Genomic DNA, 17,302 nt, shown 5'->3' with positions numbered 1-17,302 from the left:
TTTTGGAGAATAGGAGCATAATTTAAAAAATACAGAATAGTACAGAAAATAGTGTTACAAATACTCATCATCCAATATTTACTCAGAATTTTCCCCTCATCTGAACTCAATTTATATTTCCACTAGTATCTACCTTTATGGACTTGGTATGTATCTTTACAGTTCATTAAATTATATTTTAAGTATGTTGAGTGCTTATTTCAAGAAATTTTACAAAATATACTAATGTAGAGTGAAAGAAACCATTTACAAAGGAAAATGATCACCTCTTTTTTTCCATAGTTCTCTAGTCCTAAATTTCTGTAATTTGGGCTTTTAAGAATCATGGAGTATTAGCAATTTGTTAGAATATATCTTATTAATAAAGCTGGAATATTGCTAGCCTTATTCCCTAGGTTTTTAGGGGACATACTTTATTTTTAAAACTTTGTTGTGGCATTCAGAAAATTTTGGTATTAGATAGCCTGCCAAAGAAGGAATGGAATGTTTTTAATCATATATATTTTTGTAGAAAAAAATCTTAGCACCATTTGTAGTTCTCTTTTTGATATTGGCAAACCCATTTTTCTGATGTAGTTATAAAAATGTTGGTTCAGGCGCTAGCTGATAGTGCAGCGGTTCTCAACCTGTGGGTCGCGACCCCTTTGGGGGTCGAATGACCCTTTCACAGGGGTCACCTAAGACCATCGGAAAACACATATATAATTACATAGTTTTGTGATTAATCACTATGCTTTAATTATGTTCAATTTGTAACAATGAAATTGGGGGATCACCACAACATGAGGAACTGTATTAAAGGGTTGCGGCATTAGGAAGGTTGAGAACCACTGCGATAGTGCATTTGCCTGTGGACTGAAAGGTCCCTGTTTTGATTCCAGACAAGAGCACATGCCCAGATTGTGGGCTCAATCCCCAATAGGGAGCGTGCAAGAGGCAGCCGATCAGTGATTCTCTCTCATCATTGATGTTTCTCTCTCTCTTCCTCTCCCTCTCCCTCCCTTTCTGAAATCAATAATAATTATAAAAAAATGTTGGTTCAGTTCTATGATAAGACAAAAACACTCATTTTTTTAAATTTAATTAAATTTCATCATTTTGCTGTACAATATTCAGTTTTAAGTATAATTCATCACAAAGGTCTGAATTACTAGATCATTTTAATATTATTTATGGCATGGTACTGTGGTAAATTTATGTTCTGGTCTATCCCATAAGCTTTATTTTTAATTTTGAGGAAAATAGCATTCTTAGTGGGAATTTTCTATTCTTAACTATGGCCAGAACCTGAGATGTGAAATAATAATCCTATACATTTTATTAAAAAACAAAGCAAAACACAGAAACTATATTATTAACTTCATAAGTAGACCAGTGATTTTTCCGTATTTCAGTAGGAGTTCTAGTCAGCTATGCTTTTGTTAGCATGTACTCATTAAAGTTAAGGAAAGGCTTACACCTGGAGGTGATTTTTGTTATAATGAAAGGAACTGATGAAAAATTTATATTATTACTTATATAACTATGTATCATAGAAATGCTGAGTAAGTTATTACATGTATTATTGTTTTTTCCGATATGTAAAAAGCAAGCCTCTTCTTTTTTAAAAATAAAAATGGAGGGAAAAAAAGGAGAATATTATGTGGTGCTTCTACCTCTTGCCAAAGCATGTAGTTTTGTATTACTGGGTGGAGTCTCACAGGATAAGGATATACATTAATATATTTGTTTTATTATATTTTGAAATCTCTTTAGTTTACGGAGAACTATGGAAGACAGGAATGTTTGAACGCATGTCTCTGCAGACAGATGAAGATGAACACAGTATTGAAATGCATTTGCCTTATACAGCTAAAGCCATGGAAAGGTATATTGATTAATATAAGAAATCCCAGAGAAATCATAGATATTAATTTCTTTGGAATTATTTTAACTATGGTAAGATAATCATTAGGGTAAAGAGATTAAAAAATGTTGGGTGGGGCTTAAAACAATACAAATGTATTCTCTCATAGTTCTAAAAAATATTTTTTATTTGAAATGAAATAAAAATTTGAGGTTGGATTTTCTTAATGTGGATTGAAGTTGGTTTTTGAATAGTTTGCCTATGAGAGCTGAACATGTGAATCGAATTGTTTGTTTTATTAGGGGGAAATATAAAAAAAAAAAAACACCCGTGTGTGTGTGTGTGTGTGTGTGTGTGTTTATTGGTTTGCCTATTACTTTACTCATTAGACATTTATATATCTTAAAATAGCAATTGCATTCTTTTATGGTATGATGCCATAAGTAATAACAACCTTTTAGATTTGGGATCAATATTGGAGGTCATTTATTTCAGCTTTACACAAAGTACATGAATCTCTTTCATAATATGCTGTTAGATTATTATTTGGTGTCTGCTAAAGGTCTTCCAGTGATAAGGGTACTCAGTAAACTGTAAGTATGTTGAGGATATGGACAATATCTATTTTATTCTCCAATTATACCTCAGTACCTGCACAATGCCAGTCAGAACAGTCATTAATTTGTTTTGGTACAATGAAATAATTATTTTAAGAGCTTTCTTTTAAGTCAGCATTCAAATAAGAAAGTCTTCCTTTTGTAGGTCACATTTCTCTCATTTTCAACCATTTTCTTTATATGGACTTAATATTCCACGTATAGTTTGACTAGTTTTAAATATAGTGAGATTATTCCTTCTTGGCTTGCCATCACTGTATTCTCTTAGTAAAGTATGTGGTGCAGTTTAGGTTCTCAGAAAATATTTGTTAGTTAATTGCATTATTGAAGCTTGAGATTGCATTAACATTTTTTTTTAAAATATATTTTATTGATTTTTTACAGAGAGGAAGGGAGAGAGATAGAGAGCTAGAAACATCGATGAGAGAGAAACATCGATCAGCTGCCTCCTGCACATCTCCCACTGGGGATGTGCCCGCAACCCAGGTACATGCCCTTGACCGGAATCGAACCTGGGACCTTTCAGTCCACAAGCCGACGCTCTATCCACTGAGCCAAACCGGTTTCGGCTGCATTAACATTTTTTTGTGCTATTGTGGCAAATGTACTGTGGTCAGCCAAAACCCAAGGTTTTTTCATATTGTTAAACTGGATTATTTTATCCTCTTGTACTGTTGTGGTTGATTTCTTTTTAACTATATATATATATATATATATATATATATATATAATCTCCTCATTACTTATGTGTAATTTTGTCTTGTTGGTTTTAGTCCATTATTGCAGTCTTTCTGGATCATTTCCACTCTTAATTTTGTTATCAGAGTATTACTTACTTCTCTCGGTCTTATGTTACTGATAATCTGTTCACAAGGATAACTATGAGGACCTTCATAAATCTGGAGAAGTTTCTAAAAATCATTGTGATTAAATTATAAGCAGTTTAATTTTAGGTTAATTGTGTTTTAATACATTATAATTCTTCAGAAATTGTTAAAGCAATATGTGATGTTTATTTCTTGGAATGTTAGTATAATTGAAATGTTTCATTCTTCAACTATATAGGATAATAGAAATTTTTTGTTATTTGCTGAAATGTTTGCACATTTTGTCATTAGAAAACAGATATTTTAAACTTAATAGATTTTAATACAATAGAACCAATAAGCTGCTAGTAATATCCTTAAGGAGGTTTTTTAACAAAATAGCATTTTTGTTATTATTTCAAAAGTAAAATGTGCATTGTGTAAAATTTAGAAAAATAGGAACTTAAAACCAACAAGCAAAATTTTTGTTCATAATTTCCCCTCTATTAAATAATATTACATAACCACTGTTAAGTATCACTTCTTCAGAAAACCTTCCCTGTCTCGCAGATTATATTAGGATCCCTAAGATTGACTCTTAGAAAGTACCCACTTTCTAAGTACTTCAAAGTGTAATTTCCCTTTGTAGCCTTTCCCATACTCACCACCTGTATCAGCTGTCCATTACTAAGTAACAAATTACTCCAAAACTTAGTGGCTTGAAATCACAACTATGTTATTGCTCACAGTTTTTGGGTCAGGAGGTTTGGCAGGGAACACCTTGCTGTAAAATGTTGACTAAGGTGGCTGGAATAGACTAGAAAATCCAAGATAGCCTTAGTGCTAGTTACAGACATAGTTAAAGTTTCTTAGCAAAGGGAGGAGGGAGATGATTAGAACCTATTACTACTTGATGGTGTGAAGGATGGAATAGAGTTGGAAGAGATGGATAGAAATAGTTTAGTAAAGAAACCACGGTTGCTTTGAACTAAGGAAGATGTGAATGGGGTAGGGGTAGGAAAGTGAGCAGGTTATGGGAGACATTTAAAGGTTAGAACCAATAAAACTTGGTAAATGTTTATATGTGGGGGAGTAAGATGATTTTAAGAAAATGCAAAAGTTTAAGGTTTAATAGCATGCCATTATCAGAGAAAGTAAAGCCAGCAAGCAGTAGGTATACATTTAAGAGAACATAAGATATGGAAATATTGACTTGCTTCTAACAAAATACTGAATTTCTCTAATAAACTTGGCCAGTTCATGATAGGGTATTTTTTGTGTGTGTTTTGTTTTGTTTTTGACTTCAAATAGTTGAGTTTACAAAACAGAGTTTAGTATGGCTCTCAGGTACCTGAAATAAGCCTGCCCTTGTAAAACCTTTATCAGTATTCCTACTCAAATGAAAATTCAGAAAGATACAGCCTTTGAGATTAATTTTGAGAGTCTCATTAGATTCACTTAACTGATCAAACAGTAAAGATTTTTAATAATTTAAATGTTAACTTTAGTTGTTATTGACAGCCAGCTTACCTTATCCCCTCACTTCTGTCTCCCCAGTTCTTTAGCTCTGCCTGATGTTTAATAGATCTTTTTAGTTTGTTCTTTGACAGTGAAAGTATTCTGCATAAAGTCTGGATGTATGTAACTGTGGTTTAAAAGTGAATTTGAGAAAAAAATGAGAGAAATTCTTTTTATAGGGCTCCCTAAAATGCTTGTCATTATGATTCCTTTATTTCATTTTGCCTTTAACACCTGTTTCGAGAGTTCTACAACCAGCCTCACATTTGAAGACTCACTAGACCGATTAGCAGTTGTATTCCTGACTATGGTTTATTAGAAAAGATACACACAGCAGGACCAGCAAGGGAAAAAGACACATTAGGCAGAATCTGGAGGAAGCCAGGTGCAGGCTTCCAAAGTTCCTCCCTTTCATAGGGGTGGGCCGAATGGAATGTGCTTTCTCCTGCGGTGTAACACGTGTATAGTGTTTCTGGCCAGGCAAGCTGCTTTTAAGATTCAAAACCATTCCTGGCCGATGTGGCTCAGTAGGTTGGGCCTTGTCCCATGCACCAAGAGGTTGCAGGTTCGATTTCTAGTCGGAGCCCATGCCCCAGTTGCAGGCTCGATCCCCTGTGGTGGGCCTGCAGGAAGCAGCCGATTGATGTTTCTCTCTCTGTCTCCCTCTCCCTTTCTCTGTCTCTTTAAAACATTCAATAATATTTTGGTAAAAAGATTTAAAATCAGGTTTTATTTTATTTTTAAATCCAGGTTTTTTATCAGGAGCTGGTTATGTAGTCACTCACTGCCAGCATAACTAGGCACAACTACTGAAATTCCAAACTCCCAGAAGGAAAGCAGGTGTTAGCTATAATGACATTTTTATAAACAATCTAGGCTGTCTGGTACAGTGTCCCATGGGGATAAAGCAGCCTTAATCACATAAGGAACATTGTAAAAGTCAAGTTCCCAGATGTCACCAAGGACAGTCTTACAAGCAGGCCCTTTTGAAGATTGCACAGCAGACCTGCAGAATTCCCACTCCTCTTTCCCAATTCCAGGCTGCCATATTGCTATTCCAACTTTCTGATTTTTTGATTCACTTACATGCCACCCTAACCCTTATTATAGCTTAGGTTTGTACTAGGTCTAAAGATTTTACTTTCCTTTTTGATTGTGGCCTCAATTAAGTCTTCAGATATTGGAAATGCCAGAGAAAAGTAAGATGTGTTCTTGAATAGGTCATCTTTAACAGAGGGGAATGGCTTGCCTCTGGTCATAGAAAGAAGTCTGAGATTTTTCTACCTCAGTGCCATTTTCAAATGTGTTCTTACTCTTACTTTTAAATATATTTCTTAAATATATTTTTAAAATATATTTCTTTATTGATTTCAGAGAGGAAGGGAGAAGGAGCGAGAGATAGAAACATCAATGATGAGAGAGAATCATTGATTGGCTGCCTACTGCACATCCCCTACTGGGGATCGAGCCCACAACCCAGGCATGTGCCCTTGGCCGGAATCGAACCTGGGACCCTTCAGTCTGCAGGCTGATCTATCCACTGAGCCAAGCCAGCTAGGGCTCTTACTCTGACTTTTATACTCATGGTTATTTGTGTATTTCTGCATATGTCTTGCAGTTCAGTATTTTTTGTTGTTATTTACTGAGATTTTAGAACAAATGTGGATTTTCTTTATGTTTCTGAGTTTTCCTTTTTTATATATGTTTTGAGTATTATCTGCACATCAGTAAGAGATTATTTAGAATTATAGGGCATAGAGGATCTCTAGAATATAGCTAAAACATTTTTGTTTGTTGTAATGGAACAGTTTCAGTTTCTATGACCATGAATAGGATGAATAAAAGTTAGTGTAAGGCATTTATTTTTTATCTCCATATGTTTTATCCTTTCCCCCCCTCTATGATTATTTTCTATCTAAAAGAGGAAAGGAGAATAAATAATATAATCGTACTATTATAATGTTACAGAAAAACCGGAGAAGAACCAAGCAACACTTAGAGAGATGGAGTTACATTTATTATTATTACGCTCGGGCCCAGAGGAAAATGTCTCTCAAATTCTGGGCGAAATCACATAGGAAGTTTCCTGTATTTTTAACATCTTACCCTCTTTGTCTCCCAAATATGGGGGTCTGTTCCGGTCCCCTTTGCAAATTCTTAAAGAGCCCCTATGTGCTGGCGTTTGTGACCTCGACCAAAGGCTTAGCCTGACGCCAGCACTGATAACTTCGTCTGGAGAAGGTTTAATGACCTCTCTGAAATGGGAGTAGTTTTATTTTCCTTATTATTTAACCCAGCAAGCATTTACAGAAGCCAGAAATAGCAGGGTTAAAATTTCAAACAGCAGTTTTTATATAAGATGGATGCTTCAGTAGCAACAGCTTTAGCACCTTTAGGAATAAGGATAAATTGTCTTCTTCCTGGATTTGTTATGATTTGTTTAATTCTCTGGACTGCTTCTAAAATCTTTAGGAAATTGGAAGAATTTGTATAGAGGAAAAAATTCTCATAATAATGTTTTTCAGGGGACAAATATCCAAACTCCAGAGGAAGAATAAGCAAATAACTATTTGAGTACAGTACTTCATCTAGTTAAAAATGTCATCACTTTTAAGATTTAAATTATGTACCGCTAATTAAATAAAAACACTGGCTACCTCTTCCCCCCCAGGCATGCTACCTTTTCCCTTTTCTCTCCTAAGTTCCAAGGGCCCTTCTTTTGTCTCTGTAACTTGTGTCCTGAGCCCATTTCCTCTACGGCTCACTTCTACCTCTGTGACTTTCTAAATAAACTTTCTCTTAGAGTTTGAGTCTTGGCTTTGAATTCTTTTCCTAGCCAGAACTCAAGTACCAATGAGGTTGCTGAACTGACGAGGTTGGTAGAGCCCATATAGGGTTGACATTTTACTTTTCTAACAAGGCAGGGATATCGAGGTCTTTATTTGGAAGTATTTTTTAAGGCTTTATTTAGGTATATTTATAACTGACATGCAACAAAATGCACTTTTCTAATGTGTACTATTTGGTGAGCATGGACATACTGCTCAAGCTGTAAAATAATCACACATAAAATAAACTTATCTCTCACCCCTATACAGGTTAGGGTAAAAGTAGGCTTACAGATGTAAGCATGCAAAACAGTTTATTTTCTTTTAAAAAAAATACATATTTTATATATTGAAAAATATTTTTATTGGAAAAAATATGGGAGAAAACCAAGATGGCGGCATAGGTAAACACGGGAGTTTGCTGCCTCGAACAACCACTTCAAAAATACAACTAAAAGACGGAACGGACATCATCCAGAACCACAGGAAAGCTGGCTGAGTGGATGTTCTACAACTAGGAGGAAAGAGAAAAGCATACCGAGGCTCAGAGGAGGCGCAGTGCTGAAGTAAAATACTAAGGTTCGGAGTGCATGTGGAGCGGGCTGGAGGCTGAGGGCGCGGTTGTTTTCTATCGGGAGGGAGTCTCAGGCTCTGAGCTCCAGTTCCGGGCGAGTCTCTAAGGACCCAGACTCATACGGTAGAAGTGGGACTGTCTGGCATCGCTCAGAACCCTAGGGCAGCTTTCTCTCCGTGGGACTTGCAGCGACTACTGGGACACTGAGAAGCAGAGCCTCTGAGGGCAAGACTGAGAGCAGCCATAATTGCTAACCCCGCCCTGTTGATCCCGTGGGACCCGCCCCGCCCAAGCCCTGCAGGGAGGCTTTTGCTGGATAGCCTCAGGCAAAGGCTAGATTAGCACCTCCCTAGAGATCCAGGAGCCAGGAAGCCCAGAGATCAGAGTGGGACCATCCAGCTTTAAGCTCCGTGGAACCATAAAAGACACACTCAGGAGGCAGACTCAGTGAGCACCAAAGCCCCATCGAAGCAAGTCTAGCCCCAGAGGGGTGTCTCCAGCACAGAAGTTCTCCCCCCGCAGACACAGCTGATTCTCACAGCCAATTGACCTGGAGGTCAATTCCTCACAGTGATAACTACAACAATCAAGGCTTAACCACAACAAGACTGTGCACAAAGCCCACAAGGGGGTGCACCAAGAGTGTCTACCTTAGGTAATTGGGACACTTAGCACAGAAAGGCACTCTATCGACACAGCGAAGCATAAAAAAATGCCGAGACAAAGAAACAGGACACAAACGACAGAATTGGAGGAAAGCAAACTGTTGGATATAGAGTTCAAAACCACACTTTTAAGGTCTTTAAAGAACTGTTTAGAAGCCCTCGAAAAGACTGGTAAGACCGCCGATAAATGTAGTGAGATCCTCAAGAAATCTAATGAGACCCTCGATGTTGTGATAAAGGACCAACTAGAAATTAAGCATACACTGACTGAAATAAAGAATATTATACAGACTCCCAACAGCAGACCAGAGGGTCGCAAGGATCAAGTCAAAGATTTGAAATACGAAGAAGCAAAAAACACCCAACCGGAAAAGCAAAATGAAAAAAGAATCCGAAAATATGAAGATAGTGTAAGGAGCCTCTGGGACAGCTTCAAGCGTACCAACATCCGAATTATAGGGGTGCCAGAAGATGAGAGAGAGCAAGATATTGAAAACCTATTTGAAGAAATAATGACAGAAAACTTCCCCTACCTGGTGAAAGGAATAGACTTCCAAGTCCAAGAAGCGCAGAGAACCCCAAACAAAAGGAATCCAAAGAGGACCACACCAAGGCACATCATAATTAAAATGCCAAGAGCAAAAGACAAAGAGAGAATCCTAAAAGCAGCAAGAGAAAGAAAATCAGTTACCTACAAGGGAGTACCCATACGACTGTCAGCTGATTTCTCAACAGAAACTTTGCAGGCCAGAAGGGAATGGCAAGAAATATTCAAAGTGATGAATACCAAGAACCTACAACCAAGACTACTTTATCCAGCAAAGCTATCATTCAGAAGTGAAGGTCAGATAAAGAGCTTCACAGATAAGAAAAAGCTAAAGGAGTTCATCACCACCAAACCAGTATTATATGAAATGCTGAAAGGTATCCTGTAAGAAGAGGAAGAAGAAGAAAAAGGTAAAGATACAAATTATGAACAACAAATACACATCTATCAACAAGTGAATCTAAAAATCAAGTGAATAAATAATCTGATGAACTGGTGATTATAATAGAATCAGGGACATAGAAAGGGAATGGACTGACTATTCTTGGAGGGGGGGCGGGAAAGGGGTGTGGGGGTGAGTGAAGAGATTAGACAACAATCGTGCACCTATGGATGAGGACAGTGGGTGGGGAGTGAGGGCAGAGGGTGGGGTTGGAACTGGGTGGAGGGGAGTTATGGTGGGAAAAAAGAGTAACTAATGTAATAATCTGAACAATAAAGATTTAATTTAAAAAAAAGAAAAATATTTTTATTGACTCTTTCCACCGGCCTAACACCTCTGCCAGTTCTCACTGCCAACAGAACTGCCATGTTTGTGGAGTAGAGCAGAGGGATGGGGACTGCTCCTCCTAAGGTGCCAGGCTTTCACTATTCTTCTCAAGAAATTCAGTTTTGTTTTTTTAATGAATAAACTCTAATATTGTTTCTTGCCTTTGTTTGATCTCTAGAGCACAAAATGGTTGTCTTTGACAGTTTATTCAGTTTTATATTACAAGTTGCTTTTGTACTCCTTTACTAGGGAAGACCAACTTCACAAATTGATTCTAAAACCTGAGAATATTATATATCAAAGACAAATGCTCTTTCCTCTAATTCATGCTTGGGGGAATAGAGAACAACATATAGTTGTTTAAAAAGGGAAAGGACAAAGAGAGGTGGATGGATGAATCTTGATTCAAGGCTTAGATTTCTAAGTAGCATGAGTCTTTTACCTCTATAGATAGATTTGTGAGCTCAAACCGGTTAATTGAATGTTTTGGTGGCTCTTGTGGAAGGTAGACATGTGTTGTTTCTGCAGAGTGAGCCAACTGTTGTTGACACAGCACTTTTATAGTATTCCTCACTTTGTCACAGTTTTATGAAATTAGTATTATAATTATGATCATTTTACAGATAAGGACATTTTTAGGTTAGTAATTTGGCCACGCTCTCAACATTTGCATGCGATATACATAATACTTGAACTCATTTCTTCTGACTTCTTGTTTTTTATAGTCTATATAACTGCTTTCCTACCATGTTGTAATTACTTGCAAACTCTTTGATTTTCTTGGTATATTTATTTATGTAGGTGATACTTGAAGTTAGAACAGAATAAGTTATAATAATCTTCTTGAATTTTCACTAGAGCTCAGTTCTTTTCTTTGAAATGATAATTCTTAACTTATTGAAGAGCCCCTGTTCACTCACGCAGTTTTTAAGCAAATTGGTAATAGAGAAAGAGCCCATGGCAGCTTCCTCTGCCAGCTTCCTCTTTTTTCTTACTCCATAGATGCAGATTCTGCCAAAGAAGCCCCTGCATTGCAGAGGGACTGGAGATCTGTATGATCTGTTTATTTCGCAATTGACAAGGGTAAGGGGGCCTTTATGATGGGGGAGGAGCTTGGGTGCCCTGAATTTAGCTTTATGAAGCTGGAATAACATTTATTTTGGGAATACTTAAACTTAGTATTTTAAAGAGCTTTTATGAATTTTATTTGTCCTACATCAGTAAAGTGTCAGACTATTCATATTAAAGAGCATTATTATAATGGTGATCCCCCACCCTCTTAAATCCTGTTCAGAACAAGTCAGACAAACATGATTTCATGCTTCTAAAATTCCAAATCTAGGATCATTTAGAATATAAATAATAATGAATATATGTAAGTAAAATTTCACTATAATGAACATTTTAAAAGGTTTTGGATAAACATCTATTTCTATAGCCTATCATAGTTCTTCTTTATTAATCTGCTCTGTTCCTTTTCCATGAATCTGTCAATCTGTGGAGTGAAAAGGGGATTTGTGGTTGTGCTGTAAACACTGTGAGTGGGTGTGGTGTTTTATTATCGCTGTTAGAAATTAAAACCTGCTTCTTGGAATCTGTGGTCACCCTAGATGCCAGTAGAATTGAGTTGTATTTTCAGACTGTCTTGTTTCTGTTTATTAGTATAGGTATAAGTGTAATTGGGGAATCGTATGGGAGCCAATATTAAGTGTTGTAGGCCTCACTTGACAGGTTTATGGAACAAATGTTAGAAATGGTGGTATTAATAATAGGAAAGGACTAAAATAGGTGAGGAAGAGTTTAATGTTCTTTTAAAATTGTGGAAGTATTGGGCAGATGATTCCAGCTTTGATGGGTAGTTGAGAAGACTTGACTTGGTGATGGTCTGATGGGCTTATTTTTATTTTTAAGGATGTTATTCTACCTGGTAGTAAAATAGCTTTGGTTACCTAAAGAAGTATTGTACATTTCTGTAATTTAAATGGATATTTTGAGTATTCTGTACCTCATTTTTTGTACCTCTCATTTTTAAATGGTCTTCTTTAAACATTTAATTTATAGATTTTAAGAATTCAACAATACGTGTATTATCTTTACTACTATTAATATATGTTCCACTTTTTAGTGCAAACACATTGGAAACTATTTTTATTCTTATTCTTATACTTCTCAAGTGACTTTTTTTTTCTGTTTTCTTTAAGCCATAAGGATGAGTTTACCATTATTCCTGTACTGGTTGGAGCTCTGAGTGAGTCAAAAGAACAGGAATTCGGAAAACTCTTCAGTAAATATCTAGCGGATCCTAGTAATCTCTTTGTGGTTTCTTCTGATTTCTGCCATTGGGGTAAGTTCTAGATTTTAACCTATGATAGCTATTATATACTGTGGTTAAAGGTATCTTTTCATTCTAAGCTCTGATTTTCAGTTCTTTATCACTTTCCTTGGAAAGTTTTACCTTTTGCAGCAATGTTTAAAAGTGAATAAGAAGTCTGTTGGTCATTTAAAAAGGATCAGATTATAATAGTGGATTATGGATACATTTCCAAAGGCGACTGGTATAATTGGATTCACAGTGTGAGGGCATCCTTGCTTAGACACTTAACATTAGTGGGAGTTAAGATCTTTTAACCCCATTTCCAGGTAGAGTTGTGTGGTAGATGCCCGAAATTGGTGTTTTGGTGGATAAAACTAATTTTCTTTTTTAGAACATAGAAGAGCACTGTGTGCACTGGCAGTCCTTTTCCACATTTCCTGTTTTGTAATTGGTCTTTTTTCTTTCTTTTTCTCCTTTGATGCTTAATTTTTGCCCATAATTGCCATCAGTTTAGAGCTAACCTCCAACGATTGTAACACGTTGGCTATTAGCACTGTGGTCTTCATTGGTAAGGACTCCTATGTGATTTTTTTATGATTGCCACTTAAAAGAATAAGGAAGCTTCACAGTGAATAGATCATAAAGAAAGTGAGACATTTGTAGGTGCCTCTTTCAGTAAATGTTGATTTTTCACATTCTTGGGACAACATTTGTTCTCATTTATTGTTCCAGAATGTCTCTGAATTCTGTTCCTGTAGGACATCTCTTAGCTTATGTGTTCATTGGTTTAAGGGTGCCAGTATCTGTTCATCCTTCAGTTATTTCTTTGGTTATAGAGAAAACATAAGGCACATGACCAGAAATTTTAAGGTAGACTGCTAGAATGGCTAGAAAAACATCCTCAATGAGATACAGGGAGCCCTGGCTTTTCACATCTTAGCCATTGATTGCCAGCGTTGATTCAACATTTATCTGGCCTATTTAGGCTGGTATTTTCTTCTCTTACTTTGTGCTATGAATGGCCTTGAGATTTCAGTTCAAGAGAACCATCCTTCCTAATGGTATTTTTGTTTAAGGCATTAATTTCTCAACTGGGGATTACTCCTGGGGTCGTTTGGAAATGTCTAGAGACTTTTTTTTTGATCATCACAACTGGGGTGGGGTGGGAGCTGGGGATGCTATTGACATCTAGTGAAAATAGTTCAGGGAAGCTTCTAAATAAACATCCTATAATGCACAGGAAAGCTCCCTACCTCAAAGAATTATCCTGCACACAATATTAGTAGTGCTGAGGTTGAAAGCCCTGGTTTAGGGCATGCAGGTAGCTGTGCTACTTTACAAACTTCCTCAGAAGCTCTCAGGGTTCTTTAATAACAAGTTCCTTTGGCTACCTTTGGCAGAAGTTATTTTTATGGATATATTAGTTACATCTGAGGACTAGGGAAATGTTTCAAAAGAGTTTCTTGAGAATTCTGAAGTTTAGTAATAGTTTATCTTAAAAAGTAAGGTATGTCATATTGAAAAAAGGGTTATTTTTCTTTAGTATTGTAAATTTGCATTGGTAATAATGTTTTAAGATTCTTGAAGCATGTGCTCCCTCTTCCTTCACTTTTAAGGCTCTTGTGATTCACTTCAAATCACTCTATGATTTAAATAATTGGTTCTCGTGAAATTGGTACAGTTTTTCAGTCTAAGCTCTTCTAGGTTGGCACCATGTGCAACCGCAATAAAATGCACATAAACATCAGTGGACACCTTCATGTTTGCTTTTCTGTGGCATCATCCTTTTTACCTCATTAATGCATTAGAAAGTAAACAAACCCTACTGCACTACTGTATTTAAGTACAGTGTTGAGAGAAAAATGAACTTTGTTTTACATTTTACCTATATATTAGAAAATTATTTAGGTCATTTGATCTCCTTATTTCTTGAAAACTTTGGTATTTAAATTGTAAGATAGGATTTTCTTGTGATATGTTAGCTATGGAAAGCTAAACAGAGACTAAAATACACTTATATTTACATCTGGTGGTTAAGTAAAAATAACTTTTCCAGTTGTTTGTTTTTTCAGTGTTACTATCACTAACTATATTCATTAAGTGCTTACTGTGTGCTTAGGGAGAACACTGTACTAACTCTAATTAGGAAATTTGATTGAGGTTTGTGGATAAGTTGAAGGTGTTGCACGGATACTGTTCCAAAATTGGTAGTCTCCTTTCTACAATAGTAATAGTAACTGTTATTCTTGTAAAATAAGATTTATTTTATATTTAACATGCCTGTTGAAGTAATAGGAATCATTGGCTGGTTGTGGGTCAAACTGTATTAGAAATGGTTTCATATTTCTCAAATTCATGCTTTAGTGGCATAGTAATTTTTACTAAATTAATGAGTGCTATAGTCCCACCTCAAAAATTTAGCTTTTTGTCATGAAGATAATACATAGTGATTTCTTCTTCTTTTTAAAAATATACTATACAGTTTGATTTTAACATGTCAAAGCAATGTCAACAGGAAGCATTCAGTCCCTCAAGTACTTAGAGATTTTAAAAATTTTCTTGTTAGGCTCTTGACACATTCCACATTTCTAGATAGCTGTGTTTTGTGTTTTTAAAGAAAAATAACTTAATTGATTATGGTACAGTTAATAAAATTACTCATATATAGCAGATTTTTTGTTTTGTTTTTGTAGAATAATATATTAAAGTACTGACAATGACATTTTTCATTTCTAGTCACTTTTCTTTATATATTGTCCAGCTTCTGTGAAGAATAAAGTGAGAAACTTGGTGATAGAGACAGTTGGGAGACTTAGATATAGTTGGAAGAATTTTGCCTTGAATTTTTTTGTTAGCCAGTGTCTATTTACATGAATGACTTTCTTTAAAAAAATTTTTTTAAAATTGATTTCAAAGAGGAAGGGAGAGGGAGAGAGAGATGGAAATATCAACGATGGGAGAGAATCATTGATTGGCTGCCTTCTGCACAGCCCCTACTGGGGATCAAGCCCACAACCTAGGCATGTGCCCTGACCGGAATCGAGCCGTAGCCTCCTGGTTCATAGGTCGATGCTCAACCACTGAGCCACACTGACTGGGGTGACTGCCTTTTTTAAAAGTGTATTTTGCTTTAAAGATGCTCATATTTCAGATCCCATTTAGCTTTATTCAGACTTGAAAGAGATATTAGAGAGACAAAAAGTACAAAGACTAAAATACTCTTAAGTTTTCTTCTTGGGTGAGATGAGCTAAAGAGAGAGGGGGAACCTAGATTTTGTTGTGTCCCTTCTTTCTATGCCCTCATTTGAATTCCCCTGAAAAACCCCTGCATTTGAACTCCTGCCTTTTTTTCTTATTAGCCCAATAGAATGATGTTTCCCCCATAATACTTATAATGTCCCACCCCTTTTCATCTTTCCTGTTAACTTTCAGGAAGAGTGACATAAGTGAAAGGACATTTGCTACCAGTATTTGGTTAAATGATGTTGTGCCCATACATTGTGTACTTACTAAGTTCCACATTCTATAGGATGGCTCCATATAAAGAGAATTTTGCCTGAACCAATTTTAGTTTATGTAATTAGTAGAATTTTCATTTCATTTTCCTAAGTTTCATTTTTACTCTTCCCCATATATACTGTTAATATTTGTGTTTTCCTGACCTTCCTGAAATTTCTTTTTCCAATTTTATTTATTTATTTGTTTGTTTGTTTATTTATAAATATTTTTTATTGATTTCAGGGAGGGAGGGAGGGAGGGAGGGAGGGAGAGAAAGAGAGAGAGAGAGAGAGAGAGAGAGAGTGAGAGAGAATATGAATCATTGATTGGTTGCCTCCTACACCCCCCCACCGGGGATGGAGCTCCAACCTGAGCATGTGCCCTGACCAGGAATCGAACCATAACCTCCCAGTTCATAGGTCAACACTCAACCACTGAGTCACTCTGGTCCGGCATCTATTTCCAAATTTAGATTATTACCAGCTTTCATTAACAAAATTTTCAGTTAACTTTATTTTTTTAAAAATATATTTTATTGATTTTTTACAGAGAGGAAGGGAGAAGGATAGAGAGTTAGGAACATCGATGAGAGAGAAACATTGATCAGCTGCCTTTTGCACACCCCCCACTGGGGATGTGCCCGCAACCATGGTACATGCCCTTGACTGGAATCAAACCTGGGACCCTTCAGTCCACAGGCCTACACTCTATCCACTGAGCCAAACCGGTTAGGGCAGCTCTTCAGTTAACTTTAAAAAAGTTTTTAAGTGAAACTGGAACTAAGAAAAATGGATTATTTAAAAGTGGATCCATGCTTTTATTTAATTTTCCTTTAATGATTGTTTTAAATACAAATCATTTTCAATAGATTTATTTGTTAAATATTACTGATAAATTATATTATTTTGTTAAAATATGAATAAAGTTTACTTCTGTCACTTTAGCAATTTTGGATTTTTATTTGTCTACGTTTATATAATTTCTTATATTTGTCTAGGTTTACATAATTTCTTTTTCATAAATATGTGACACCTATTAAAAATGGTATTCTCCTAAATATGTATATCTTTATTCAGATTTCTACATTAATATGTATAAAAAGTGATTATTTATGCATACTCTTCTTCCTTTCTGTTAGTCTCTTGGGTTATGAGGGCATTACTATTTTATAAATATTTAATTTAGTTTGGGTGTAAGTTAGCTAATTCCTGACGTACCTACTCTAGCTTTGATATTTATACATAACTGATTTCACATATTTAGGTTTTTGATCTTTTGCAAGTTTGAGAGAAGGTTAATACTTTTACATAATAACTAAGA

General features: G+C 35.9%; 1 protein-coding gene across 5 annotated transcripts in view; it reads left to right on the top strand.

The window, feature by feature from the left end:
• MEMO1 (mediator of cell motility 1) overlaps positions 1 to 17,302 on the top strand; it is an 83,559-nt gene that overhangs the window by 49,843 nt on the left and 16,414 nt on the right. For 3 of the 5 annotated variants that reach the window (XR_002830615.1, XR_002830614.1, XM_023758606.1), the window contains exons 4-5: positions 1,756 to 1,867; positions 12,372 to 12,514. Coding sequence is in view for 3 of the 5 variants with exons in the window: in XM_023758606.1 (XP_023614374.1) it covers positions 1,756 to 1,867; positions 12,372 to 12,514 (255 nt within the window). In the remaining 2 variants the exon portion in view is untranslated. The remainder of the gene's footprint in view (positions 1 to 1,755; positions 1,868 to 12,371; positions 12,515 to 17,302) is intronic. The other 2 variants (XM_014460568.1, XM_014460569.2) reach the window with 1 other exon arrangement.

Source organism: Myotis lucifugus, unplaced genomic scaffold, assembly GCF_000147115.1.
Source record: "Myotis lucifugus unplaced genomic scaffold, Myoluc2.0 scaffold_134, whole genome shotgun sequence".
NCBI classification, from domain to species: domain Eukaryota; kingdom Metazoa; phylum Chordata; class Mammalia; order Chiroptera; family Vespertilionidae; genus Myotis; species Myotis lucifugus.
Note: the sequence above shows the minus strand (reverse complement) of the source record. Positions and strands in the feature narration are given on the sequence as shown.